Source organism: Doryrhamphus excisus, chromosome 18, assembly GCF_030265055.1.
Source record: "Doryrhamphus excisus isolate RoL2022-K1 chromosome 18, RoL_Dexc_1.0, whole genome shotgun sequence".
Taxonomy (NCBI): Eukaryota; Metazoa; Chordata; class Actinopteri; order Syngnathiformes; family Syngnathidae; genus Doryrhamphus; species Doryrhamphus excisus.
Window position 1 is genome coordinate 8,235,492 of NC_080483.1, and position 27,648 is coordinate 8,263,139.

Below are 27,648 nucleotides of genomic sequence, written 5' to 3' on the forward strand. Positions count from 1 at the left end.
AAATATTGTGCATGAAACACTAACCCCCGATTCTACTGATAAATTCAGCAAACATGAACAATGAGACATTAAAGTAAACAAAGTAAAAACAATACATTCACCAATTAAGAACGCCATAACTTGCCATTTGTTTAGATTGTGGAGGAGTCTCCGTTCTTGAGCCAAGATATGTTGGAGAGCTGCTTTCCGTACGTCCTGCTCCGAAATGCCTACAGAGAAGTGTACCAGTTCAGCATGGTCTCACTTGGGTGAAGATGTTCTTTGTTGTCTTTAATGTTGATTTACCATAATACTTGTTTAAATGTGCATTAAGTTTACAATGATGATATCCAGTACTTTTTCCACCAACGCTTTTATGATCACTATACTTATTAAATATGCTTTACTAAGTATGTAAAAGTATGCTATAATCACGGTTCAGTACATGCGTATACCTCAACTCCCACCAGTCAAAGGCTACATTGTACTGTATTTGTTTACAGAGTAGATGGGTGACTCTATCACAAGGCAGTTCCATTTCCTGTCCCGCACCTAATGTGTACTGTGTGGGAACGCTTCAGTTCCGTTCCAAATAGTCTGTACGAAAAAATCAGATTACGAAGCAATGCATGTACCCTTACTCCCGGTTCTTGAACATTTTGTTGTGGTGCTTTTCTGCCAGCTTAACAGATTAGTTTCAAGTCACTTCTCATGAGTTTTTCATTATCTTGACAGATTCTAGCGTGCGTCGGGTCAATTCTGTAATAATCCTTTTCCCCATCAAAAAACCTGCTTGTTTTCTAAGCATTTTCAGACTGGAAAGTCATTGATGCTGGTGTGTATTATTTTTTCCATGAATAAAGATCATAATTATATTTAGTTTGTTTTCCTTTTGGTCCCAATTCAACATGTGTTCCTCATCTACTTACAGGCATCCTCTCCTCTCTCTGCCCTCCAAATCTACCCTCCCTCCTAGAGCGTTTAACCATTTCAGTCATTATTTCTTGGCTTGACTTCAAGTTTACATTCAATCCTCAAAAAAGAAAATAAAAAAGAATGACTTATTTAAATTTAATAGGTATACATTTTGGTTAACTTGTCTATTTATTTGATTAATTGGAGACTTTTAATTGTCCATAGGTATGAATGTGAGTGTGAATGGTTGTTTGTCTATATGTGCCCTGTGATTGGCTGGCAACCAGTCCAGGGTGTACCCTGCCTCTCCCCAACGTTAGCTGGGATAGGCTCCAGCCTACAGGCTTCAGTTCATAATTTTATTATGAACAAAAACTAAAAATATCAAAAGGAACATAATTCATTAATTTTTTAAAATATATATTTTTAATAAATTTAACTTAATAGGCATTTGGTTTGTTTAATTAATTTAATTAATTATTTATTTTTGTGTAAATAATTATATTTGTTTACTTTTGTTTAAATAAATTATTTTAAATAATCATTAATGTCAGAAACAACCATGTTTTACCTTTACTTTGTATATTTTTGTTATCATGTAAAGTAAATCGGCGTCCATTGTTGTCATCCTGTCTCTTGCCTTTCCTTTGCCACATTTCTCCTCTTCCTCGCTTCCACTGCTCATTTTTGAGTCACATTCCCGCAATTGACTGCTGGTTTCACTTGACGTCACATCCAGTTATTGTCAGCCCTGCCTCAAAATGATGGGGGCAAATAAACATATTCCTATCGAGAAGTCAAGTAAAATCAGAGCAAAAACAGGCACCATTCTTGTTTGTGAAAATCATTTACATATGTACAGAAAACTATAATTCATCTAAATGCTCCAACTGTAGTGCCCAATTACACCAGAAATATACCACCAATATTTCAAAGAGTGCTCTGTTACAGGAAAACACAATGCTAATGTAAAAGACAGGAACATCTGCAATACTTACTGGAATTAAACCCATCCTGTTTTTGACATATGCCTGTTTTATGTTATCATTATTAGTTTTTTCCATCATGACTGGTGAGGCTGTGCCTCACAGGCATACCCTTACTGCACATCACTGTTACATCACTGTTGTATTATGAAAGGGTTTTGGCACACCTTATACAAAAGAAACCATGATAACTTTATTATATATACAACGGGACCCACCATCGCCCCTCAATGACATGACAAGCTGCGAAACAAATTGGGGAATTTTTCAACTCCTTCTCAAATATCTTAGATTTAAAGGGACTGTTTTCAAAGGCTTTATGATTAAAAACAATTAATTAAAATGTTTTTATTACTTTTACTTTTATGTTGTATTTTTTTATTGTATTATAAAAAAGAAAATTTAATGTTAAAGGAACGTCATCAAAATACTTGGATTTTTTTGTTGTTAATTTTTTAGTTTTATTATTTGAGACCGCAGAACTTTTGTTTAGCCTATTTTTCATTTCTCAGTCTTCCGTACCAACAGTAAAATACTATTGAATTCAGTAATTTAGTAAAATTCTATCAAAAGTTATTTGTATTTATTTTGATAATTAAATGAAATATTTTTACAGTAATTTTGATGACAGAAATGCACAATAATAAGTAGGTAAAGAAAAGATTTTGGGGATAATAAAATCACTGTACTTTTTTTTAAAATTAATTTTGTAAATTAAAACCATACTATTTTTAGTGTATCATCCTCAATTTTGAATTTTGATTTTGATAAATATACAATAGTGCGTACATTTGAAACCTACCAAATTTGATACTGTGCTGTCAAATATGTTTACCTAACTTTTAAAAATGTTATTAATGCCTACAATACAATTGACAGAGTAGCCTGGTGGGGGTTATAATTGCATCTTGCATGGAAGCGGACTATTATTGCATCTCCTTTGTGGTTCCTGTCCCAAGACACTCTGCCCATGTAATGGTGGAAACTCTGGTCCCGATATAAAGACTCTCTGCTGATTGTGTTGGTGACGCCAAGCCTCTCCTGCTGACTAGTTGTGGACCTTTGAGGAGTACATACACACGCATGCACACACACACACTGCATGCATACACAGAGGAAAAGGCACAGACTATGTTTTAGAGTAAACACAAAGCAACAGCACAGGCTAACAAAGCAGGTCAATGCACCTATACCCACATCCTGGATTTATGGTAACGCTATAAGGCTTGTGTTTATTTGCTTTCTAACACACACACACGCGTGCATTGAGGGACAGAGGTCATGACACACGCTGACAAGCTTCACAGGGAACCGCTGGATAGACACTTGATTGTTGCGACGTGGAGGAGCACACCGCACCGGTAACGTAGAAAACCACCTACATCATTTTTGTAACGCAGCAAGTTGATCAGTGCTGAGTATCATGACCTAGTTCCTGTAGTGCAACAAAGAAGCTGCATTGTTTATTGCATTAATGATGTCTATCCACTCTATTTCTATAATACTGGTAACATATTGTTCATTTGTAGTAAACTTATGCTAACTAAGGTAATAGCTTTCTCATATGAGGTAAAGGCTATATGGTCATGCTAAGGTGCTAACTATATAACCCAATTACAATAAACTCCTGATCAAAATTTTAAGAAAATTTCCACTGAGTAGTGGTAGTTAGCGCGCAGGCCACACGGCCAGGAGACGCAGGTTCGATTACCCCCTCTCTGTGTGGAGTTTGCATGTTCTCCCCGTGCAAGCTTGGGTTTTCTCCGGGTACTCCGGTTTCCTCCCACATTCCAAAAACATGCTAGGTTAATTGGTGACTCCAAATTGTCCATATGTATGAATGTGAGTGTGAATGGTTGTTTGTCTATATGTGCCCTGTGATTGGCTGGCGACCAGTCCAGGGTGTACCTCGCCTCTCGCCCGAATACAGCTGGGATAGGCTCTTATCAGGATATGGTAATGGTAATGGTTTTATTTAATTTGGACATACATCAGATTACAATTGAGTGCATCCCATAATCAGTTCACAGTTCCACATGTCCAAAAGGAGCAGGAAGAAACAAAGCTGATTAAATCCTACCCCTCCATCTGGTACTTCAGTAACTGTTACATTTGTTCACTTCCTGCTTTCCGAATTTTATTTTATTTTATCTTATTTTATTTTATGGTAGAAAATGGATGAATGAATGAATATTACAAGGAAAGTGCCCTAATTTTGCCAGACAAAACAAAGAGGGAAAAAGCGGTAATATTGCAGAACTAAGTGAATCAAGGATAAAGTCGGAATAGTGCAAGAAAATAGTAGTAATATTACCAGATCGAAGTCATATTACACTACAAAAAATCATTATTGTTCAGGGGAAAAAAAGTAGTAATATTACTGGAAAACATCATAACATTACCACAATGATGTTGTAGTTTTACCAGGTAAAAACTCACATTATCCTAGCATAAACTTGTACAAGGAATAAAAATGGTAATGTTACCATATTTTTTTGCCTCTTTGTTCCCTTACAGTCCTGAAAATGAACCAAACCATGACCTTAAAACTAAGGTATGTGCCAAAGTGTGATTACGACGTACTGCGACATCCATAACTACGACCATTTTTTCTTCTCCAGACCCGTGAAGCTCCCTATGGGTTTGCCGTTTTATCAATTGATATTTTCTGTACACGAACCGGACACTTTGAGCATTGCTAAAAACCACTGGGTGAAAGCTATTTTGGATTCCAGAATTGTAAAAACAAAAAAGACCACCCTTCATGCCCCCTCAGCACCCTCGGCCTCTTGGAAGTTCAGTTCCCATGTGGAGGCTTGTAACATTTCGAAGAGATTTATGGCGCTGAAGAATCAAATTTCTCCCTCTGAGATTAGAGGGTGAGCATCCATCATCCTCATCATCCTCACGGGGGAGACTAAAAGATAAGTAGTACGACAAGTACACTAAGAGATAAAACAAAAAATCTATATAAAAAGGAGCAACCTTCTGTGGCATTTTAGGAATTAACCCGCTGTCAGAAAGGTTTGTTTGTCCAGTCATCTCTAAACAGGACTACACAAAAACCAGACAGTTCTTAAATCCAAACTTGGTTCAGGGTTGAAATATTGGACCAAGTAGCAAGCCAATAAAGACTGGAGCTAATTTATTTACGATCTGTAACATAAGAGCATTTTTAGGGGGATTAGGACGGTACCCTGATGGCCAGATGGCTTGTTTCAAACACTGGTTTGTTTGACGACTCCATCAGGGAGAGGGCCAACAGCAGCTGTATGGAAAAGGGCAGGTAATCTTCAGAAAGGATTTGGGGTGGGGTGGGGGGGTGGACAAACACACGTCACATCCATTAGGGACCAATAAGACTTGACAAGAAGCCAGTTGGAGTCAGTCGGGAGGAGAGTAATAAAATCTTATGCAGTTGTTAGGGTTGGGTTAGGGTTAATGTTGGAGTATTAAAGTTGTGCTTACAGATTTTGGGGTTAAGGTTTGGTCAGGGTCTAGGGTTAGGATTGGGGGTTAAATTTAGTGTGGGGTTGTTCGAGAAATGGTAAAGTTAGAGTTTGTGTCAAAGGTTAAGGTTACAATAAACTTAGAATAACGTTTCTAGTAGGTCTAAGGAAATTTGGATTAGAGAGTCAAAGGTTTAGGATTAAAATGGCTAAAGTATTAAAGTTGTGCTTACAGATTTGGGGTTAAGGTTTGGTCAGGGTCGAGGGTTAGGATTGGGGGTTAAATTTAGTGTGGGGGTGGTTCGAGAAATGGTAAGGTTTGTGTCAAAAGTTAAGCTACAATAAAGGTAAAATAACGTTTCTACTAGGTCTAAGGAAATTTGGATTGGAGGGTCAAAGGTTTTGGATTAATTGGCTAAGGTTAGTGATTGGGTTTAGGATTACAGATTCAGATTAGATTTAGGGTTAGGACTATGGTAAGGTGAAGGTATGACATAGTTTAGGAGAATGTTTAGGTTAGAGTTAGAGGTTAGTGTCAATTTAAGTGGATCTGGTGATTAGGGTTACAGTAAACTTAGTGTACGGTTTGGGTTTAGGGTTTTGGCAAGATTAGGGTATGATATGGTTAGGGTGAATGTTTAGGTTAGAGTATAGGTTAGGTAAAAATGGATTGCGGTAAAGTTAGAGGAAAGAGTATAATATGGTTAGTGTTGTTGAATGTTTAGGTTAGTGTAAGAGGATTCAGAGTTAGGTGTTATTGTTAAAGGGGACCCTTTATGCTCATTTTTCAGGAGTTGTGGACTCCTATAGAGCAGCTACACACAATAACCCGCTCAGACAAATTTATAGATCTTCCAGAATTGGCACCTATTCCAGAGGTATTTCCTTGGATTTCCGAAATGAATTTCAAATTCCAACATTTATACCACCCACGGCCCGACTCTGCTGTGATTGGTCACACACCCAAGTACTTCCCAACTACTGCCAAACTCCACTTTGTAATTGTGTGGGTATAGGAGTTGATAATAAATGAATAAAGCCTTTGCTAGCTACTTGACAAGTTGTTCGGATCTACTCTTCGCTCATGAGCTACAAGTTGGAGACCCCTAATTTACCGTGTATGAACTCAAAGAGTGGTCACATAGGTTACTGACTGCAGGCATAGTGTGCCCGACATTAATGCCCCTTTGGCTTTTGCAACAGTTTGGCAGATATTTCTCATTCCACAAAAGCATTCCCGTGTGGAATACCGTTGACAGATGAAAATATTTTTCCCTTGCTGGGAATCACCAACTTCAACCACTTCTGCCTGAGCTTGCCAAGTAGAAAGATTTCCTGAAAGAGCAGTCCTCAAGCGTATCTTGTCTGGAACACATATATGGAAGCTCGACTCACTGTGATGTCACAAACAACCAGTGTTAGAAAAAACTCTCTGAAACCGAGGATTCAGAGTCATCCCAAACTTCTTTCAAAACCTAATTTTCTGAAACTCTGGCATCGTTTTACACAAGAATACAACATTCTAACAATTTATAGGTCAGAAAAGTGAAACATAATATGTCTCATTTGAATTAAGTGGATTAGGTGGTCAGGGTTACATCAAGGTGAGGTAATGGTCTGCTTTGGGGAAGGGAGTTAGAGTGTTGAGATGTAGGGGTTAGGGTTAAAATTTGGTTGATTTGGTGATTATGTTTCAGTTTAAGGATAACGATTACTGTTAGGGGTTATGGTTACAGAGTTAAATTTATGCTCCTGATCACTGGATTAAGATTACATTTTATAGATCACAGTTAGGAATTTGGCAGGATAGATGAAAGATGCAGTTCAGATAAAGCTGCTCTTACGGCAATACACACTCATGCTTCTTGGAGTTTGCCATCTAGTTTGAACTCCTGGGTTGGTTTTAACTTGACCAAGATGCCCTTGTGAGATGACATACCAAGGAGGGAAATAAATATGCAAAGTAGAACATCAAAAGTGGGTAGCCTGAATAAGAATGTACTCAGATGACTCCATTATAGTTTCATCTTTACTTTGACAAAACCTGTCAGAGGACATCTCTTGTAAAACTTTCTTCTGAGTGTCTTTATTCTTCCTTCTTGGACATCACCGGTTGCTTTTTGAGAAAACAAAACCAGCCTTGATGTGACTTCTGTTCATTTTAGCGATATATTGTAGAATGTCAAAGAGCATGGGAGCATGAGAGTCAGACTGACCCAGTGAGCCAAAGTGGTACCAGCACAGAGGGGGAGGTGATGGACTTAAGCAAGGGGGCTTTCCCCCGGTCACATTGCACTTCAGCACTCCACTAACTCCTTAAAAGACAAGACATGGATAGAAAATATAGAACTGTAAAAAAAAACAAACAAAAAAAAACAAGAGACAGAAAGGGAGGACTTTAACAACCTTAGCTGATCTTATCGATTTGCTGAAATGAAACACTTTCTTTCCTCATCGTCTAAAAATGGCTGTCTGCTCTTGACTGAACTTGAATTACTCACTTAGAAATGAATGTCTGCCAGTCATTTGGCAATGTCGCACCTTTATACAAATGTTTCACTCATAAATGATCAAGCATTTCATGAACTCACCGCTCTGCGATGATTTGTGTTTCTCTTTAAGTTCCACCTTACTACCTTTTCTTACTGAAAGTAATTGGTTGTCTTTTCAGCCACACGTCTTTTTTTTAATAATATAATATATTAACATTCAAATAATATATTAAAATATATTAATATAATTATAATTTGTTAATATAATTACATTATTATAAAAAATAATGTAATGAATTCAATAATACGACTATGGGCTGCACGATGGACGAGTGGTTAGTGCACAGACCTTATAGCTAGGAGATCCGAATTCAATCCCACCCTCGGCCATCTCTGTGTGGAGTTTGCATGTTCTCCCCGTGCATGCGTGGGTTTTCTCCGGGTACTCCGGTTTCCTCCCACATTCCAAAAACATGCTAGGTTAATTGGCGACTCCAAATTGTCCATAGGTATGAATGTGAGTGTGAATGGTTGTTTGTCTATATGTGCCCTGTGATTGGCTGGCGACCAGTCCAGGGTGTACCTTCGCCTCTCGCCCGAAGACAGCTGGGATAGGATAGGCTCCAGTTTTTTTTTTAAATTATTCTTTTGGCCAAAAATGCCAAGTTTGCGATTTGCGACAATTTTTTAGTCCAGATGTAATATAATGAGAATTATATATATATATATATATATATATATATATATATATATATATATATATATATACATAATTCTCATTATATTACATATAATACATATATAATACACATATTTTAGCTCATTTCAGCTACAGTGGACTTTTATTTGATGAATGAGTATCTAGCTGGAAAGGTGATATTACATTTCAATAATAATAAAAATCTAAAAAAATAAAGAAAAATACTTGTAAACCAACTTTATTTGAGCTGTACTTTAAAAAGGATTACATAACCCCTCCCCAATGACCCCACCCTCTTAAGATTCTGCCTCTATGGCGCTGTTGTGGGTGCCGTTGGAGGACAAGCTTTGTTTACGAGTGGGGGTGACTCTGGTGGGTTTCAGTGAAAGGCTGTCTCTGTGGCCCTGATTTGTGGCTGCGCTGGAAAAATTCTCATTTGGGATTTAAGTACACACTGCTTGAAAGGCTCGCAGTCAACACTTCATCAGTGAGGTCAACTCACTCACACTTTTGCACACACACACACACACACACACACACACACACACACACACACACACACACACACACACACACACACACACACACACACACACTCTGACAAAGATGCTCAAAGCACATACATTTACACACACACATGCACTCACACAGTGTGACACGATCCAGGCCAATCAGAATGAAGTAGAGTAGGTCCCCCCAAAAGTGGGTGGGATGAGTTGAAACACAAGTTCTCTCTCAGGACACACACGTTTGCCTCTGTGCTTTTTTGTGCTCTAGAATATTCCTTGTTTTTTAGTACAGTTTTTGCCTTTTGGGGGGAAACTCTGGGGTCCATCAGGGCACAGCTTGAATGCAGGATGGCTGAACTGCTGCGAATCCGTAAAAAACGTCTCCAAATGCCCATCAACAGGTAAGAGCTTTGGTGCTGTGCATCTGGAGGACAACAGCGTGTAGACATCACACCAGGACTTTGTCATGAATCTCTTTTGAATTTAGGAGAACTTGTGGTTTGGATTCTACTGAACACACTTTGAGCAAACCTGCAAACCTCAAGCAGGGTTTGATGGCATGTCATGTGTTGACCACTCTGCCTATACTTAGCAGCAACACTTGCCAGTCCAAGTTCTTACAGGAACACTTGACTAGCTTACTCGTGCTTCTTCTGGTGGTGCTGCTTTTGGTTTGATGTGTTTGCATCAGCTGGTCAAAGTCCAAACTTTGATCGTGGTGTACGTGGCCTTACTTTTGCCGTGGCAGACCCAAACAAATAAACACACAGAAGACAAAAGCTGACCACTTTTTGGGTTAAATATGAATATTTATTTGTTGAATGGGTACAGCTTGAAGTCATGCAAGAAAGTCACAAATGGATGGAATAAACTTTGTTAAGCGATGTTACTTTTGATAAAGACTGGGGCCAGAGAGCTTAGAGGGAGGCGCAGCAGCTTGATAAAAATAAAAATGATTTCATTATTTTTTTAGATAGATATTTCATTGAAATTACTTTTTTAAGCCATCTTTACAGTGCAGCACAAATAAAAATATTATATTATTATATTAATTAAATATTACATTAATACAATATTAATAAGAATAAAAATGATGAGTAGACATATAGAAAATAATATTTAAAAAAAACAAAAAATGGCTGTATCATGGATCTGTTCATTCACCCTAATTCTCCCTAGGTCTGTAACAATTACGTATAAATACATAATAATACAAATAAAATGTAAAGCATATATGTACCAATGTTAAAAAAAGACCAAGATTTTTAGTCTTTATCCTTTACTGATAAATATTTTTCATCACTAAGTCTTCACATTGACACATATATTGTATGAGTTATCAATAATATACTATACTATACTACTAATAATAATACCACTAATAATTACCAAGGTAAGAAATATTAATACAATATCTGGAATTAAAATTGATTTTTATTTGATGTCAAGTATTAGCTAGAAATAACAAAATCATCCTTCAAAAACATTAGAATGTGTTAAAGTACACAATGCCAAAAAACACTTTGATAAATATATTTTAATATTTTATATAAAAGATTAATTCAACAACAAAAAGAAATCCTGATGACACCGAATGTCACCTTAATTTGAGTGAAAATGTTCTTATCAGTTTTTAATAATTGCGTCTATATTTTTTATAGATGCTCGGCCTCTGCTGAAGTCAATTGACACTTTGTCACATTGACACTGAATTACAACAATTCTGCAAAGATGAGTTGGCAAAAATTCCTTCACATCGCTGTAAGAGACTCATTGCAAGTTATTACAAATGCTTGATTGCAGTTGTTGATGCTGAGGGCAGCCCCGCCAGTTATTGGGTTTAGGGGACAATTCATTTTTTCCACACAGGGCCATGTAGGTTTAGACTTGTTTTCTTCCTTAATAATAAGTAATAATAAGTTTGATAACAATGAGTTGAATTTTTTTAAAAAGAATTTTTTTGTTGAGGTGTGTTGTCATTGACTAATATTTAAATTTGTCCAATGATCTTATTTAAGTGTGGGAAGGAAAGGGGGCTGAAACATTTTCACACCACTTATGTTCTCAATTTTGTGCTACAATATTTGTGTTTTTCATGATTATCTGGGCTGGACTGACTGAAATCATGTTTTACATGACCAAATATAGTTCCTGGCCTCTTAAATGGAAGTACAGGAAATAGGTCAGATGCTAAGACTTGTATGCATGTAGTAAGACATAGCGACACTCCATTGTGTACTTACAACAGCGTCTTTGCCAGAAGGAAGATTCGTCATTGACGTCTATAAACAAAAGTCCACAAGTGCTCTTGACGAGTCATTTCCTGGAAAAGCGCTGTCAGAAGTCTCTCCTGCCGCCAAAAGAAGAGTTATCTGCACAGTCAAAGTGAGTGGTGACATTCAGACGCTTGCTATTTTTATGGCTTGACAGCTTTCTAAAAGGCAGCAGCAGCCGTGATAAACGCTAAAGAAAAAAAAAAAAGCTGCAAGCGATGGACCGCATCCCTGGCAATGGCGCGGCTTGGCAACACTTCAACACCAGTATCGCAACTGGCAAGTCAACTGCTTTACAAATGGAATGAGAGGATAAATCCACTTGTGTAAACAGAGGATGAGGTTTCTCATGGAGAATCCAACAACCTGCTGAAGCTTTTTGGAGATGTATATCCATGAGATGAATGTTCCTTATGTGGCGTGTGCTTGCAATTAGTTGTGATTGATGATGCCCATATTTGGGCAGTCCGAGCAGCAACATCAATTCTCAGATCAGGAGAGAAGGAGGTCGACTTTGAAAATTGACAGCAAGTGTGCCTTACATAAGAGCCAAACCATGGGAAGTTGTGCTGTCATGGAAAGATTGGCAGCCATGATGCCCCTTTTGCCACAGGCATTTTTTTTTAGGATGAAAATATCTTCCAAATCAACATTGGCGAGGACCTCATTTGCCCTGGAAATCAATTTGCTCACAAGTGATTTCACTTTGCGCATTTTTTCCTTTCCGTGTTTTCCTTGCTATTGAATGACCAGGTACCATTAAGGCTGGATTTACTCTACATCAAGGGTCTCAAACTCTATTTACTTGGGGGCCACTGGAGCTAGGGTCTGGGTGTGACTGGGCCTCGTCAGGTTTTCCAAAAAAAAAAAAAAAAGCATTTATTAAAAATAGAAAAATGAATAAACTTTGCTTTGGTTCCGATTTTCTACAAGAAAAGCTCTGATAAAACATTCCACAGTTCTCAAATATCTTAATTTTTATTTTTCTACACAAAATAAGATGAAAAACAAATAAACAAATCAAGAATAAAGAAAATCAATCAATAAAAAAAATTATAAAACGGCAAATAATACAAACTTAAGAAACCACATATAGTTGGTGGGTAGACAATTTTTTTTTCTGATTAAAATTAACAAAGCATTATTAGAGCCCTGTAGACATGACAAAACACGACTATAATCACATTTATACTCTTTTTATTTACAACATATTGTGCAACTGCAGGGTCTTGAGACACATGCTAACTCGCAAACTAGAGAGCAAGCGACCTAAACGGTAGCCTTCGAGTTATTTCCTTTAAACTTAAATAGCCAAAAACTTACCACTTCCACACGGATAGGGAGGATAACTATTAACAGTTATTTAACCTTTAACATGAACATTAATCAAACGTAATAATTTTTTCTGGGTACATGATACCATACAGCATCCATATCAAACTTGCGCGGGCCGCACTAAACATTAAACTTTCATATCAAGGCGGGGGCCTCAAACTAGTGTCCTGCAGGCCACATTTGGCCCGCGGGCCGCGTGTTTGAGACCCCTGCTCTACATGGTTTAAGTGACACAATGACACATTGTTGGCTCCCATGTGGCCCGACTCAGATCTGAATAGGCTATCTGCCATGACTTCAGTGTAAACTGGCAAATCAATGACATATAAAGTACACACACTTGTAGTCAATCATCATCCTCATGGTAAATCATATCCCATACAGCATCATTATATATGATCTCAATGTGCTACATTAGATGTGCACAGACCATTAAATATAAGGAGAATTATTCCACCCATTTTGTTTGTGTTTGATCACAAATTAATAATTTTCAATGTTTTTCAGGCTGAGGAACATCTTGAAGCAGCTGGAAGAGAAAGACGTCGACTTTGAGGAAATCAGAAGGAATCTGGATGTTACAGCGTCGTTACTGGAGGCTGTTTATCTCGATGGAACAAGGTACGATGGCATAACTATTATTTATTGGAAGTATTTCTATTGTTTTCATTAACATCTATATTGATATTATTATTATTATTGACATTATTATTCTGTTTTGTATTATTCCCCGCCTCTCCCCCCATGACAGCTGGGATAGGCTCCAGCATATGTGACCCGAGTGAGGATAAGCGTCATAGAAAATGGTTGAATGGATGGATGGACATTATTATTATTATTATTATATTAATTCGAATTAACAATATGTAATAGAAATACATAATGCATATTGTATATCATATTAATTATCTGTATCCGTAGCTGTACTTGGAGTGGGCGGTTCATAAACCGTAAGTGTGTGTAGTTGAACCGGCAATGGCCTTCAGTACACCCCCACGGCCCTAGTGTGGAAAAGTGGCATAGAAAGTGGATGGATGGATGGAATGCATAATATATATATTTTTTTTATAGTTTATGAATATTGATATGAATGTATGATTATTCATTTAATTGATGGGGACCTATTATGCTCATTTTTCGGCCCTTTGTATTGAGTTGTGGAGCAGCTACACACGATAACCAGCATACAACGCTTTCTAGTTCTTCCAGAATCTGCACCTATTCAGCTGTATTTCCTTGGATTTCATGCTTCCCGCAAAAAACAGTCTGTTTTAATTTATCCCCACTCCCATGTGCTGAAAAGGATTTCTGGTTTGTGCTGCTATCTGGAGCCCAACTTTACAGGAGTTGATAAACTGTGTAGGAGTTGATAGTAAATGTAAATGTATCTAAAATGTCCGCATTTAACATATTGCCTCATGTGTTGGTACCCGAATCCGATCCAGTAGTAGAGACTGGACAGTCCGAAGTTTCTTTTTGTATTTTATATTGGTGTTTTTTTATCTTCTGTACAGCGACCTTGGGTGTCCTGAAAGGCGGTTTGAAATAAAATGTATTATTATTATTATTATTATTAAAAATCTTTTGTATGTGTGTGTCTGTGTGCTAGGCAGTGCTTAGAGTCTGAAGACGACCTCCAGCAGCTTCAGTCTGACGGTGTGCCTGCAGAGGTCACCGATTGGCTGGCATCGACGTTTACTCAGAGGGTACGACGTCCCGGACGGCGTACGGATGAGAAGCCCAAGTTCCGCAGCATTGTGCACGCTGTGCAGGCTGGGATATTTGTGGAGAGGTATGACACAATTTCTTTCGTTTGTAAGTCGTGATTTATTATTTTTATTCCAGCTAATCACGGCGTCGGTGTACGGTTGTAAAACAGAATAGACTAAGCAGTAGTTAGCAATGCTATGAAGATTGTAAATGTGTAGCATTCCACGTTGAGATGAGACACAACTGCAGAGGACATAGTCAGCAGTGGACAGTTAAACATCGGCCCCCTTTTCTCATGAAAACATCCTTCCCAATGTGTATGGGGACTTCGAGGATTTATATAAACACCTCCTGAGATGAGCACGCTGCACAGTCTCAGCATGTGAACTGTAGGTGAACTTAACATAAACACTACATTACATCATCCAGAATGTTCAAGAGGGCCTACACGGCCGCAATGCCCAACCAACCTGCAGCCGTCGTAAACTGTCTAAGGGTAAGCCAACAATGGATCTCACTTTGTGTTTGAGCAAGAATTGTGCATAATGACGTCGTCTTTCCTTCTCCATCTCCAAAGGATGTTGACCGATGGAGTTTTGATGTGTTTGCCCTGAATGCAGCCAGCTCTGATCATGCCCTGCAAACGCTCTTCTTTGAGCTCATCACCAGATATGAGCTCAACAGCCGCTTCAAGGTCTGAAACCTTCACGTCGTGCAATCCTTCGGAAGAGTTTTTGAAACTTTGTCTAGGCCAAGACTGTGAGGATTCGGGTCAGGAACCAATTAAAACTAAGAATTTGAAGCAGTCCAGGCCAAGTTAAAACAATGACTTTGAGGAGTTTGAGACCAAGTTAAGACCACAACTTTCATCCTGGAATTTGTGAAGTTCAAAATACAATTTGAAGGCGTGAGAAGACAGTAGCTACGTATGTATACATGGACCCAAATATTCCAATTCCATTCGGGTTATTTGCTCAAACGGAAAGAATGTAACCTTTGCATACACCTCATTCCGAAAGAAAAATGCCATTCCAAATGAATATATAATCGGATTCACAGGATCCCCAATCCGATTGAGGTATCTTGTACCCACTCAAACGGAAAGTTGTCAGACTGCGTTCTTCTTTGTCGTGTTTTTCTTCTTCTGTTGTTTATTGGCGGTTGGCAAGCAGCTTTCGTGTGCATTACCGCCATCTGTGGAACAGAATCTAAACCCTTCTATACGCCATTCACAAGTCCAGTTTTATTAAAAAAGAAAATACATATCTATATAAAACATGTGCCGAGCTTAATTATAAAATATTAGCAAGATTGAACTTTATCTTTTCCTGTTCCCGGGTGCGTTCTTTCAGCGAATGCTGAGATATGACGTAACACGCAGCTCAAGACGTTTAAACGATTAAAAAAAATGGAGGCGAGCAATCGGCACTGGACTGCTGTGGAAAGTTTGTTTTTGATTCAAACTAAATTTCAAGACTGGATGAACGAAAAACTGGCAATACGGAGTTATTCCAACAAGTGAAAGAAAAAGTCGAGGAAGTCGGTATCACGTGTTGTTGATGTTTACGTTTTACTGCGCATGCCCCATTGACTATTCTGGTTGATTGTAGCGGCGCATGTGGACAAGAGATTGGAATATTCCTTTCCATGTATACCATTGCTTTCGGAAAGGTCATTAGGAAAGATTCCATTCAGAATGAGAAAAACTCATGTAAACATGGCTGATGAGGAGTTGAATAGCAAGATTTGATGAAATGTGTTTATTCTCTTTGAGGAATTCAAGTCAACTTTAAAACTTGTATTGGAGGAAAAAATGTGAGTAGTTTCGACTAAGACTTAGAGGAGTGGAAACCAAGTCAAGTCCAAGACTTTGAAGGAGTTCAGGGCAGTTTAAGATACAAATATTTGACAGACTTTAGACTTTGATGAACGAAGAACAAGACTTTGACACGAAGTTAAGACTTGAGATTTGAAGTAGTCCACAAAGAGCTGACATGATTGATTTGGTATAGATCCCCATCTCCAGTCTGACACAGTTCCTGTCGGCCGTGGAGAGAGGATACTGCAAACACAACAACCCTTACCACAACCATGTACACGCCGCCGATGTCACCCAGACGCTGCACTGCCTACTGCTGCGCTCTGGACTTGTGGTACAGTAGACCCAATCGTAACAATTTCATGGTAAATGATCCAAAATAATCCTAGACTGATATGTGTTGTGTTTGCTGTGTCTACCAAGCATTGGCTGACAGAGTTGGAGGTCATGGCTGCACTTTTTGCTGCAACGATCCACGACTACGAGCACACAGGGACCACAAACAACTTTCACATCCACACAAAGTAAGATGCTTTTTCCGCTCAATGAAGCAGCTATTTATATATAATGTACATGAATAGGTCCTTTAGTGCTGTAGCTGTAGTTTTTAGATGCCATTAATCCATCCACACACTGTAGGAGGCTCTTGGCTCACAGTAGCATTGTGTGCTTTACTTTGGAACACAGTACAAGGATCACTGTCCAAAATGAAAACACTGTGTTTGTCTAACTTGACTGCATTTGACTTGAAGTTGACATCAAGCCAAGACCGAGACATTTAGTCGTTAGGGAGTCAGAACAAGGTCAAGACCAGGTGAAGACTAAGACTTTGAAGGATTTTAAATAAATAAATAAAGCAATGTAGTGTTTTTCTCGTCATGCAAACTGTAGAATCCTCACAACAGGCACAACTGGTGTGTGTGTGCACCACGGTGGAAGCCTACCTTGGCTTGTAGCGGGAACACAGCATAGACATACTAATTTGTTAACACGCCTCCCTGTGAAATTTGTCAACCAGGGATGTCCACAGTGTGACCCGTGGACCCATTTTTATGGGTCTGTGAACGGCACATTCAAGAAAGAAAAATAAAACAAAGTTGTAGAAGAGTTGGTACTAAAAACTAAGAAGTTTTAGAGATCACACACATATGCTGTACACATATAGCTGAATAATAAACAATAACTATAGCAACTTTTCATTAATCCATGTTAATTTCAAACTATCATATAGTATACCGATTTTAAGCAACAGCCATTTCTGGTTAAACCACACCCACTTTACCGGTTATGTCCGAAAATTTCCTGGCAAACCATGCCTACTTCCGTTTTATATCCCGCCCATTCTGGTGGCCAGCCAATCACAGGGCACAAATAGACAAACAACCATTCACACTCACATTCATACCTATGGACAATTTGGAGTCGCCAATCAACCTAGCATGTTTTTGGAATGTGGGAGGAAACCGGAGTACCCGGAGAAAACCCACGCATACACGGGGAGAACATGCAAACTCCACACAGAGATGGCGGAGGGGGGAATTGAACCCTGGTCTCCTAGCTGTGAGGTCTGCGCGCTAACCCATTCTGAAACAGATAAACATAATTTAGATGCGTGATATACAGATTATTATACAGAGATACAGGTTATTGGTGTACTCGTTCATCCTGAGGTGAGACCAATCAAAAGTGGAGGAGTTGAGAACAATTGAAGACTTTTAAGAAATTGAGACCAACTCAGGACTGACAATTTGGGGAATTGAGACCAGGTTAAGCCCAAGACTATAAGAAGCTGAGATTACGTTTAGACCAGGGGTCAACCTTTACTATCAAAAGAGCCATTTTACCCCCTCCCTCACTAAAGAAAAATAGACTGGAGCTGCAAAACATAATTTAAGAACATCTTAAAAATCTATCTCAATAAAAATATCTTATAAAATTTAGAAAGTTTTAATCTTTTTTTTTATTTTAACAAGTTTTAACAGCAGAATACAATAAATAGAAGTGCAGTGTGCATGTGTGATGGATGCCAACTCATAGGGTAATGAACTAATGTGCAGCGAATTGCGAGTCTCCAAAGATTTTGACAGACTGCCAGATTTGGAGGGAATTTTGGGGTATCAAAGTAGTTCAGAGGAGAAAAAGCAGAGTTCTTGTTCAGAGATCAAGTATAGAGTGTCACAGAAAGTCAGAATTTTTTCAAAACTCGCTCCAAAGATACGTATTTTCCAGATTCGGGTGTTAAATACTTAACACTTGAGCATTGCATTGCGAAGGGAGCCACAACAAAGAGGCTGAAGAGCCACATGCGGCTCTAGAGCCGTGGGTTGCTGACCCCTGGTTTAGACAAATACTTGGATTACACACATTTGGAATATCTATAGCCTATTGTGTTACAGATATTATGCCTTGTTTGTCTACAATGCTTGGTAAATATTCCACCAGTTTAGAGTCCGACTCTGCAACTTCTACCTGCAACTTTCATCTTCTTCTTCACTCCGTCAGGTCCGAGTTTGCTCTGATCTACAATGACAGGGCGGTCCAGGAAAGTCATCACCTGAGCGCAGCGTTCCGACTCCTGCAGGATGAGCAAATGAACATCTTCATTCATTTGACTCGAGAGGAATGGATGTAAGATGTTACATTTTAACATACACACTGTAGGAGACAGTTTTTTTGTTGCACGGGTGTTTTAAAAATAAAATAAAATAAAATAAAATAAAATAAAATAAAATAAAATAAAATAAAATAAAATAAAATAAAATAAAATAAAATAAAATAAAATAAAATAAAATAAAATAAAATAAAATAAAATAAAATAAAATAAAATAAAATAAAATCACAAGGATCACACACGCTGTAAAAAAGTTGCATAATAAACAATACATATAGCGACTTCTGATCAATCCATGTCAATTTCAGACTTACAACAATGTACTGCTTTAAGCCCCGACCATTTCCCATTTGTACCCTGCCCACTCCAAATACGGATACAGGTACAGATAATTTAGATGGTTGAACAGATACAGATACAGATAGCGGTGTACTCGCTCATCCCGAGTTTACATTTCTGTTGAATATGTATGATGTTTTTCTTCAATCTGCACAATCTGCTTTTATTCTTGTAATAGTACGGATTATTTCCTAATATAGAACACAAATATAACTTTTTTTCTTGTAATATATTATTATGATGTAATATGTAGTATAATGAAATATAACTTTATTTTTGTTTTGTTTGTTTCTTTTCACTTTTCCTGATTACAGAGTTGCCACAGCGGATCTTTTTGATCCGCATACTGATTTTTGGCAGTCTGATATTACATTATTATAATATGATCATACTACAATTAAAGTTATATATTACTATGTTAGTATAATATCATACAACAAGAATAAAGGGCTATTTTTTAAGAAAGAAATTGTAATATTATGAGAATGAAAGTATGCTCTTTTAAACAAAAACATAATTTATAGTGGTATGAAATATGTAATTGTCCCCCCGTTAAAACATAACTGTGGTGTATCACACCTGAGTTCAAGCAGAAAAGGTTATAAAGCCATTTATAAAGCTTTAGGACTCCAACAATCCACAGTGAGAGCTATTATCCACAAATGGCGAACACATGGAACAGTGGTGAACCTTCCCAGGAACCAAAATTTACCCCACACAGAGCACAGCGACAACTCATCCAGGAGGTCACAAAAGACCCCACAACAACATCAAAGAACTGCAGGCCTCACTTGCCTCACTCAGCATTAGCTTTGTAAAGTTCATTTGTTTTGCTCTACTCTGTTACTATAAATAGTAATCATTGTGCATGTGTGATTGTGTATAGGGAGTTACGCTCACTTGTCATCGAGATGGTGTTGTCCACAGACATGTCATCTCACCTCCTCCAAGTCAAAGCGATGAAATCCTGCCTACAACAACAGGAACGGTAATTCATCTTCAAGCTTCTACTTCTCTATTTCATACGCATAAAATGTTTTGATTTTGATTTTATTCCAACAGAATTGAGAAGTCCAAAGCACTGTCTCTGTTACTTCACACAGCTGACATCAGCCATCCATCTAAACCTTGGACGCTGCACTCCCGATGGACCAAAGCCCTGATGGAGGAGTTTTTTAGACAGGTAGGAACCAGGAGCCAGAAAGCTTTAAGTGCGTTGTGAATGGGTCACATCCATCAAAAGGGAAGCTGTCCAGATGGATGGAGCGTATCAAACACACCCCAAAGTCTGATGTTCCATTTATCATTTACACTGCAAGCTCTCTTGAGTAGAGGAAGAATTGGAGAGGCGACAGCCAGTCACAGTTGTCACTGGGCAGGAGGGGGGGGCAGGACACAGGGGGGCAACATTAAACTGTTAGTTTGATGCCTCTGGAGGGAGATGTCTTTTCTTTAAAAATCTCTTTTTAAATTTTGTACTATTATTATTATGTATTTTATTTGATAAAATACAAAAAAGGGCTGCACGGTGGAGGAGTGGTTAGCGCACAGACCTCACAGCTAGGAGACACGGGTCCAATTCCACCCTCGGCCATCTCTGTGTGGAGTTTGCATGTTCTCCCCGTGCATGCGTGGGTTTTCTCCGGGTACTCCGGTTTCCTCCCACATTCCAAAAACATGCTAGGTTAATTGGCGACTCCAAATTGTCCATAGGTATGAATGTGAGTGTGAATGGTTGTTTGTCTATATGTGTCCTGTGATTGGCTGGCGACCAGTCCGAGGTGTACCCCGCTTCTCGCCCGAAGACAGCTGGGATAAGCTCCAGCACCCCCCACGACCCTTGTGAGGAAAAGCGGTAGAAAATGAATGAATGAATGAATGAAAATACAAGAAAAAATATTCTTGGAATATTTCAACTTTTTTCAAATAATATTGGAACTAGTTATTAATAATTCCTCTATTCCTCTTAAAATGCCATTCTTTTCCTGTGAGTGAGTACTTTAAGTAGGAGGTCTTGTGTTCTTTGGCAGCTTAGCTTTTTGTCTTCACAAACAAAACAAGCCTCTTAGGAGTTTTTATGTTCCAGTTAAAACCCACTTATTCCTTTCTACCTGTGAGGTAATTACTTTGAAGCACCCTGAATGGGATGGCTTTTAAGATATCTCTTCTTTCTCCCACGGGGAGGGTGATAGAGAGGCAGAACTGGGCCTACCCTTCTCTCCTCTCTGTGATCGAAAAAGCACCCTGGTGGCCGAATCTCAGATCGGTACGTTGTACAATTTATTTTTTTAATTCATTGCATTTGTTGCACATTAAGATCAGTTTTCTTCCTGCAGGTTTCATAGACTTCATCGTATACCCGACCTTCTCTTTATTGACCGACATGGCTGAGAAGATAGTGGTTCCTTTGGTGGAGGAGAACCCTGGTCCACTGGACCCCTGTAATAGACACAGGTCGAACACACACACACACACACACACACACACAACAAAAAAACTGCAAACTGATAGCAGATAATTCTCCAATAATTTATTAGTTCCTAAATAAACAATTAAATAAAAATTATATATATATATATAAATAATATATATTGTGCATCCAGGAAGTATTTGTCACTTTTCCTACTTTTCCTGCCTTATTCCAAGATGCAATATTTCCTTTGTTCCCTCAAAAAAATTAATCTGTATGCAACACCCCATCATGACAACATGAAAGTTAATTTTTCTTCATGTTTTGGAATGTATTTTAAAGTATATTTGAATAAGGGAATAGAATGGAAATAGTTTATATAGTTTATATAAATTATATTTTTTAGTAAAGTTTGAATTATTATTTTATTTTTTTTAAGTGTCTTAATATTTTGACGGTATTCTTGTAAATTACAGCTGTTTTTTTTTCATTTTTGCTGTTTTTTTAAATTTTCCAACTTATTCTTGTAAAGCTTAGTGTAATATTGTAATTTTATTCCCATAATATTTAGACTTCATTCCCATACATTTTTCTTCAATAGAATTTTCCTAAAATTTGGTCTGTGGTTTCTGTTTTGTTATGTACTTCTTTTGCAACATTAGCTCACTTAAATTGTTGTTACATTTTTTTCAGGGTGTTACTTATGGTTAATGAAGGTTTCTAATGCATCGATCAGCAGATCAGTAACATGGATGCCATCTTGGAATATTACCATAACTTCTTTCTTGTATTCAATAGTGGACTTCGCCCTTTTCGGGATGTTGCTGTTATTCGCTACCTCCTTTGAACTCATAGCTGCTTATGTCGAGTTTGTAAATAAAAAAAAAAAAAAGCTTGGATGGGAGTCATCAAGGGTCAGCTGTTTGGCCTCTTGATTCCAGATGCCTTACATGTGCCTTACTGGCTGCCGTAGTAACGTGTTAATTAAGTATGGCGAGATTTCATCTGGCCGCATGATCCATGATGACAGTATATGGTTCCAACAGATGAGGAGTCAGAAGCTGTCTACATTAGCATGAATTCAGATGAAAAAGATCCACCTTCCAAGAAGTCATCATCTTCATATTGAACCACTCATATCTCTTTTCTTTGAAACAATGAAGAGACTGAGATGTTAAGTCACACTTTGCCATATTGAAGTTGACGAGAAGGACTTTCTCTGATGGTTGCCTGGTTACAACGTCCAGAAATAACATGGTGATGCTGTACTACGTGTGCCCATAGTAATCTGTGGAAGGAGAGCTCCAGGGGGCTGCAGTGGAGTCTGGCCCACATCACAGCCGAGCTGGTCAGCTTCCGTTCCACGTGGACGCGACACACCGATGACAACAAGCTCAAATGGAAAGACAATGGGTCTAACGGTCAGTCCCATCTTATTGTTTGTTATTTCTATGACCTTTACAGAGGCTGTCACCGAATCGAAATGCAAAATAGAAAAATGCAGTGAAGCCACCAATGTTCCCTTCTCAAATAATGTGAAGCTAATTACTTTATTCCACCATACAACCTGTTTTAGGTCCTGTTTTAAGTCACAAGTTTATTTCTTTATTCTTGTATTACCACAACTTTACAAAATGGCAGAAAAGTAACTTTATTCTTTTAACATTATAGCATAGCATAGCATAGCATAGTATAGCACAGCATAACATAACATAACATAACATAACATAGCATAGCATAGCATAGCATAGCATAGCATAGCATAGCATAGCATAGCATAGCATAGCATAGCATAGCATAGCATAGCATAGCCTGTTTTAGGTCCTGTTTTAAGTCACAAGTTTACTTGATTCTTGTATTACCACAACTTTACAAAACGGCAGAAAAGTAACTTTACTCTTTTAACATTATAGCATAGCATAGCATAGCATAGCATAGCATAGCATAGCATAGCATAGCATAGCATAGCACAGCATAACATAACATAACATAACATAACATAACATAACATAACATAACATAACATAACATAACATAACATAGCATAGCATAGCATAGCATAGCATAGCATAACATAACATAACATAACATAACATAACATAGCATAGCATAGCATAGCATAGCATAACATAACATCCCCAAACGCCCTCCAAAAATACTTTATTCTTATAATTTGCCAAATGTTTGCTTTTTAATATTAAAACGTATTTCTCCCGAAAATGTGACTATATTCTCATAACACAATTTACTATTGTTGTTTTTTTCTTTTAATATTTAAATAATTAAAATAAAATAATTAAGACTTTTTGTTTGTCAAAACAATGACTTATATTGTGAATTTCGGCTTCAAAAAACATATTAGTATAATATAAATATAACTATTCTTGATTACTATTACTCATTATTATTACTATAAATAATATCAAAAATATCTTTTGTACTATGGATTTTTTATTTTTGCAACCAATATTTGTTACCCCCAAGAAATACTAAATTGTTGTTGTGTTGCCACTTTTTTCTTTTTAACATCTTCCTTGTATCATGCCTGGCTTTACACTCAACACACCTCACTAACACACTAAACTGGCTTCGCAGTATACCCCCAAGCTTGGTTTGAAGGCTGGAGGAGGGATGCAGAACACTCACAAAACTTTATTTGATCAACATCAATTGTCCACTTGACACATGAAAGTCAAAAGGCGAGAAGTAACAAAAATAACTAAAGCTGCTACACCTGGACTGAGCGAAGCCACCAGACCAAAAAGGGGACCCAAAAGGAGAGTTATGGTGTCATATACAAGCCAAACATTCCGGATGACAAGAGAGGACAGAACCCTGCTGAGGGACAGGAACACAACCTTCAGGTCTGGTGACGCAGACCTGCAGAGTCCTGCCGGGGCAAACCTGACAGGTTAATCCATAACCACAGTCCTTCACCTTCACATGCCCCTTACCCACCTTGAACGTAGGTACAGGTACTATGCCAGGCTTCTGTTCATTGCATCCCGAACAGGCTGGTAACAAAACTTAACAACCTTTCACTGCCATATTAAGCCTGCCTTTGGATCAAGGACTTCTTCAGTCATCGCACACAGAGAGTGAAAGTGGGGCCACACCTCTTTTCAGCACTCAGCCACAAACCGTCTCCCCTCAGGGAGGTGTGCTAAGTCCTTTGCTGTTCAAGAATGCAGATGATACAGCAGTGGTTGATCTCATTATATTATCACATACTACAGTATTAATTGGCCCTGTACCCTAGAAACCGCCCATGAATGATACAGGAAAAGGCCGAAATGATACTGTGTCAAAGCCCAGGGCAGTGATACTGATAAAATATAGAGTTTAATCATGTCCAGTATCAGCCCCCGTAGCTGTCCACTCAGAGCGTGCTGCTCTGGTATCGTGCCCGTGAAACAACCAATCAGAGAACAGCGCACGAGCGTTTGTTTTGCTGCCGTCTGTGCTCTGTCAACATGTCAGCGGTTGACACTCCCGGCGAAAGACAAATAGGGAAAATAGCAAACAGAATATTAGAAATGGAACGTTTTATCACCATTAATGAGGAGGACACGCTTGAAATGATTGAAAAAACTAAAAATGCAAATACAAAAGTCGGAAAACCAAGGGCGACTGCAACTGCAAGAACGAAAGAGAAAGAAAGAAAGACTGGTAGAAAGTATTCCCCCGCCTGAGTTAGACAAATACGTGTCTATGTTTATTTTATCAATCAGAAAAGAAAATGGGGATGAATACGAGCCTGATTCCGTCAAATCAAAATTCAACTTTCTGGCACGTTACATGATGTAAAAACGAAAGTACGTGATAATAAAAGCTCATGATTAAATAGTATGTGATAATAAGATCATCACATGGTTTGTCTGGTATCAGGCCCGGTATCATGCCCCCAAGTGATACTGGCACGCGCAGACAAACCATGTGATAACCTATAAGGATGACATGAGATTGCACACAGGAATGAGGTGGAACCACTTTCGTCATGGTGCTGCAACAATAACCTGGTCCTCAAAACAAAATAAATAACTTCATGTGAGAGCTGTTGCACATACTTTTCGATGTACTCCATACAATAACAATAAAGTTTCTGATTCTGATTATAGCAAAAAAGTAGCAATGCACAAGAGTAGGATGAAAACAAGCACAGAAAGGAATGTTGCGTGTGCTGACTCTAAGAGCTGTGGTAACTAGGAAGTGGCCCCAGGTGTGTCTCGTGGCTTCGGTCCTGACTGGGAACAGGTGAAGGTTCCAATACAACAAGGAAACAGTAGAGGGCAGCGACAACAGAATAAAAAGTAGAATTAATGTGACACAAGTGCCTTATAAATTATATAATTGCAATAAATACACTTCTGACTGAAAGAAGGGCTCACTTCGTTCATGCCGTTGTTTTATGGCACAAATGTGCCAAGGTGCCAAAGCATAGAGTGAACGCTCTTCTTCCTATTTTGGAGGTGAGAGATAAAGAAAACAGACATGCATGAATTCATAGTTCATTAATTAATCTTTTTTCTATGCCGCTTAATCCTTATGAGGGTCACAGGGGTATGCTGGAGCCTATCCCAGCTGACTTTGAGTGAGACGCAGGCTACACACTAGCCTGGTCACCAGCAAATCGCAGGGCATATATACAGTATCAAGTTCATTTTAATATTAATTATTATTAATTTATTAAGTTATTAATTAATTAATTTATAATCTGTCCAGGCTGAGTTTCCACAAACTTTTTTTTTTAATCTGAATAAGAAATATTGTGGGCTACACGGCGGATGAGTTGTTAGCGCGCAGAGCTACAACAGCGAGGAGACCGGGGTTCAATTCCACTCTCTGTGTGGAGTTTGCATGCTCTCCCCGTGCATGCATGGGTTTTCTCCGGGTACTCATAACACAATTTACTATTGTTGTTTTTTTCTTGTAATATTAAAATAATTCAGATAATTAGAACTTTTTGTTTGTCAAAACAATGACTTATATTGTGAATTTCGTCCTCGAAAAACATATTAGTGTAATATAAATATAACTATTCTTGATTACTATTACTCATTATTATTACTATGTATATTAAAAATAGGGCGGCACGGTGGACGAGTGGTTAGCGCGCAGACCTCACAGCCAGGAGACCAGGGTTCAATTCCACACTCGGCCATCTCTGTGTGGAGTTTGCATGTTCTCCCCGTGCATGCGTGGGTTTTCTCCGGGTACTCCGGTTTCCTCCCACATTCCAAAAACATGCTAGGTTAATTGGTGACTCCAAATTGTCCATAGGTATGAATGTGAGTGTGAATGGTTGTTTGTCTATATGTGCCCTGTGATTGGCTGGCGACCAGTCCAGGGACTCCAGCCCCAGTCCCCAGAGGATAAGCGGTAGAAAATGAATGAATATTGAATTTTAATCTGTCAAGGTCTTATGACACTCCTTGTGGTTATCATAACATTTTCCGTATTGGCAAAAATGGATATGCTACCCACCCTAAAAGTGTAATTACCCTGTGAATGAGCAGTGAAAATTATATTTTTTCAATATTTTTTTTAATATCCTGCAGGATTCTCTGAAGTGACAAAAGAGCAGAGAAAGGCGCAAGAGGAGCCCATGATCAAATCCAAGCAGGACACCAGGAAAGACACCCAACACTAGAGAGCACTTCTTTTTCTAATGTTCTTAATGACGTATCTATTAACATAAGAGTCACTGTCTGTAACAAAGTCACATTGCTGTTATACTGTCCTTATGTCTCATTTTAGTGTCGTAGGATAAACTAATTACAATGTGTACATGCTGGCCATGTTATGCAGACTAGACCGTGTTATTAAATTAATTTACCAGACAAACTCTTGTGAGAAGTTCATTTTGTGGTTGAAAACATATCATATGCCCCTCAGGAACGTTTTCCACGAGATAGGATCAGAACTGTCCCAGATGGTCTTGAGCATGCTTCATGCCCAGGCTTCTGTCACGTCTTGGCATAGCGGCGTTGAGATGCGACCCCAGGATACGAGAGATGAGACCCGATGTGTAGCAACAAGAAACCAACAATTGAGCAAACAAATGCTCCAACATAGTAGGATGCCACGGGCTGAACTAAATAATCAACACAAAATCAGAAAA

At 38.3% G+C, this 27,648-nt stretch overlaps 2 protein-coding genes across 6 annotated transcripts in view; both read left to right on the forward strand.

Annotated features, from left to right (window-relative positions):
- nckap1l (NCK associated protein 1 like) overlaps positions 1 to 854 on the forward strand; it is a 32,120-nt gene extending 31,266 nt beyond the window's left edge. For both annotated transcript variants that reach the window (XM_058055485.1, XM_058055486.1), the window contains one exon: positions 136 to 854. In XM_058055485.1, coding sequence (XP_057911468.1) covers positions 136 to 252 — 117 coding nt within the window. In that variant the 3' untranslated portion in view covers positions 253 to 854. The remainder of the gene's footprint in view (positions 1 to 135) is intronic.
- A 2,301-nt stretch (positions 855 to 3,155) lies between these two features.
- On the forward strand, positions 3,156 to 27,574 carry LOC131106384 (dual specificity calcium/calmodulin-dependent 3',5'-cyclic nucleotide phosphodiesterase 1B-like). 4 transcript variants are annotated; one of them, XM_058055376.1, is made up of 14 exons: positions 3,156 to 3,241; positions 13,146 to 13,259; positions 14,248 to 14,430; positions 14,778 to 14,844; positions 14,926 to 15,042; positions 16,361 to 16,501; positions 16,591 to 16,691; positions 18,670 to 18,795; positions 20,004 to 20,105; positions 20,180 to 20,300; positions 21,302 to 21,383; positions 21,454 to 21,558; positions 22,812 to 22,948; positions 27,086 to 27,574. In XM_058055376.1, the coding sequence occupies exons 1-14, from the start codon at positions 3,162 to 3,164 to the stop codon at positions 27,098 to 27,100; spliced, it is 1,491 nt and encodes a 496-aa protein (XP_057911359.1). In that variant the 5' UTR covers positions 3,156 to 3,161; the 3' UTR covers positions 27,101 to 27,574. The 4 variants fall into 4 exon arrangements, with proteins under 4 accessions (XP_057911359.1, XP_057911355.1, XP_057911356.1 ...); XM_058055372.1 differs by having other exon boundaries at positions 21,454 to 21,571; positions 27,086 to 27,570; XM_058055373.1 differs by lacking the exon at positions 3,156 to 3,241 and adding an exon at positions 9,137 to 9,431 and having other exon boundaries at positions 21,454 to 21,571; positions 27,086 to 27,567.
- The last annotated feature ends 74 nt before the right edge of the window (positions 27,575 to 27,648 follow it).

Coding starts and splice junctions, on each gene's coding strand:
- LOC131106384 (XM_058055372.1), top strand. CDS start 3,162: ATGACACACGCTGACAAGCTTCACAGGGAACCGCTGGATAGACACTTG. Junction 13,260..14,247: donor GTTTATCTCGATGGAACAAG/GTACGATGGCAT, acceptor TCTGTGTGCTAG/GCAGTGCTTAGAGTCTGAAG. Junction 14,431..14,777: donor GCTGGGATATTTGTGGAGAG/GTATGACACAAT, acceptor TACATCATCCAG/AATGTTCAAGAGGGCCTACA.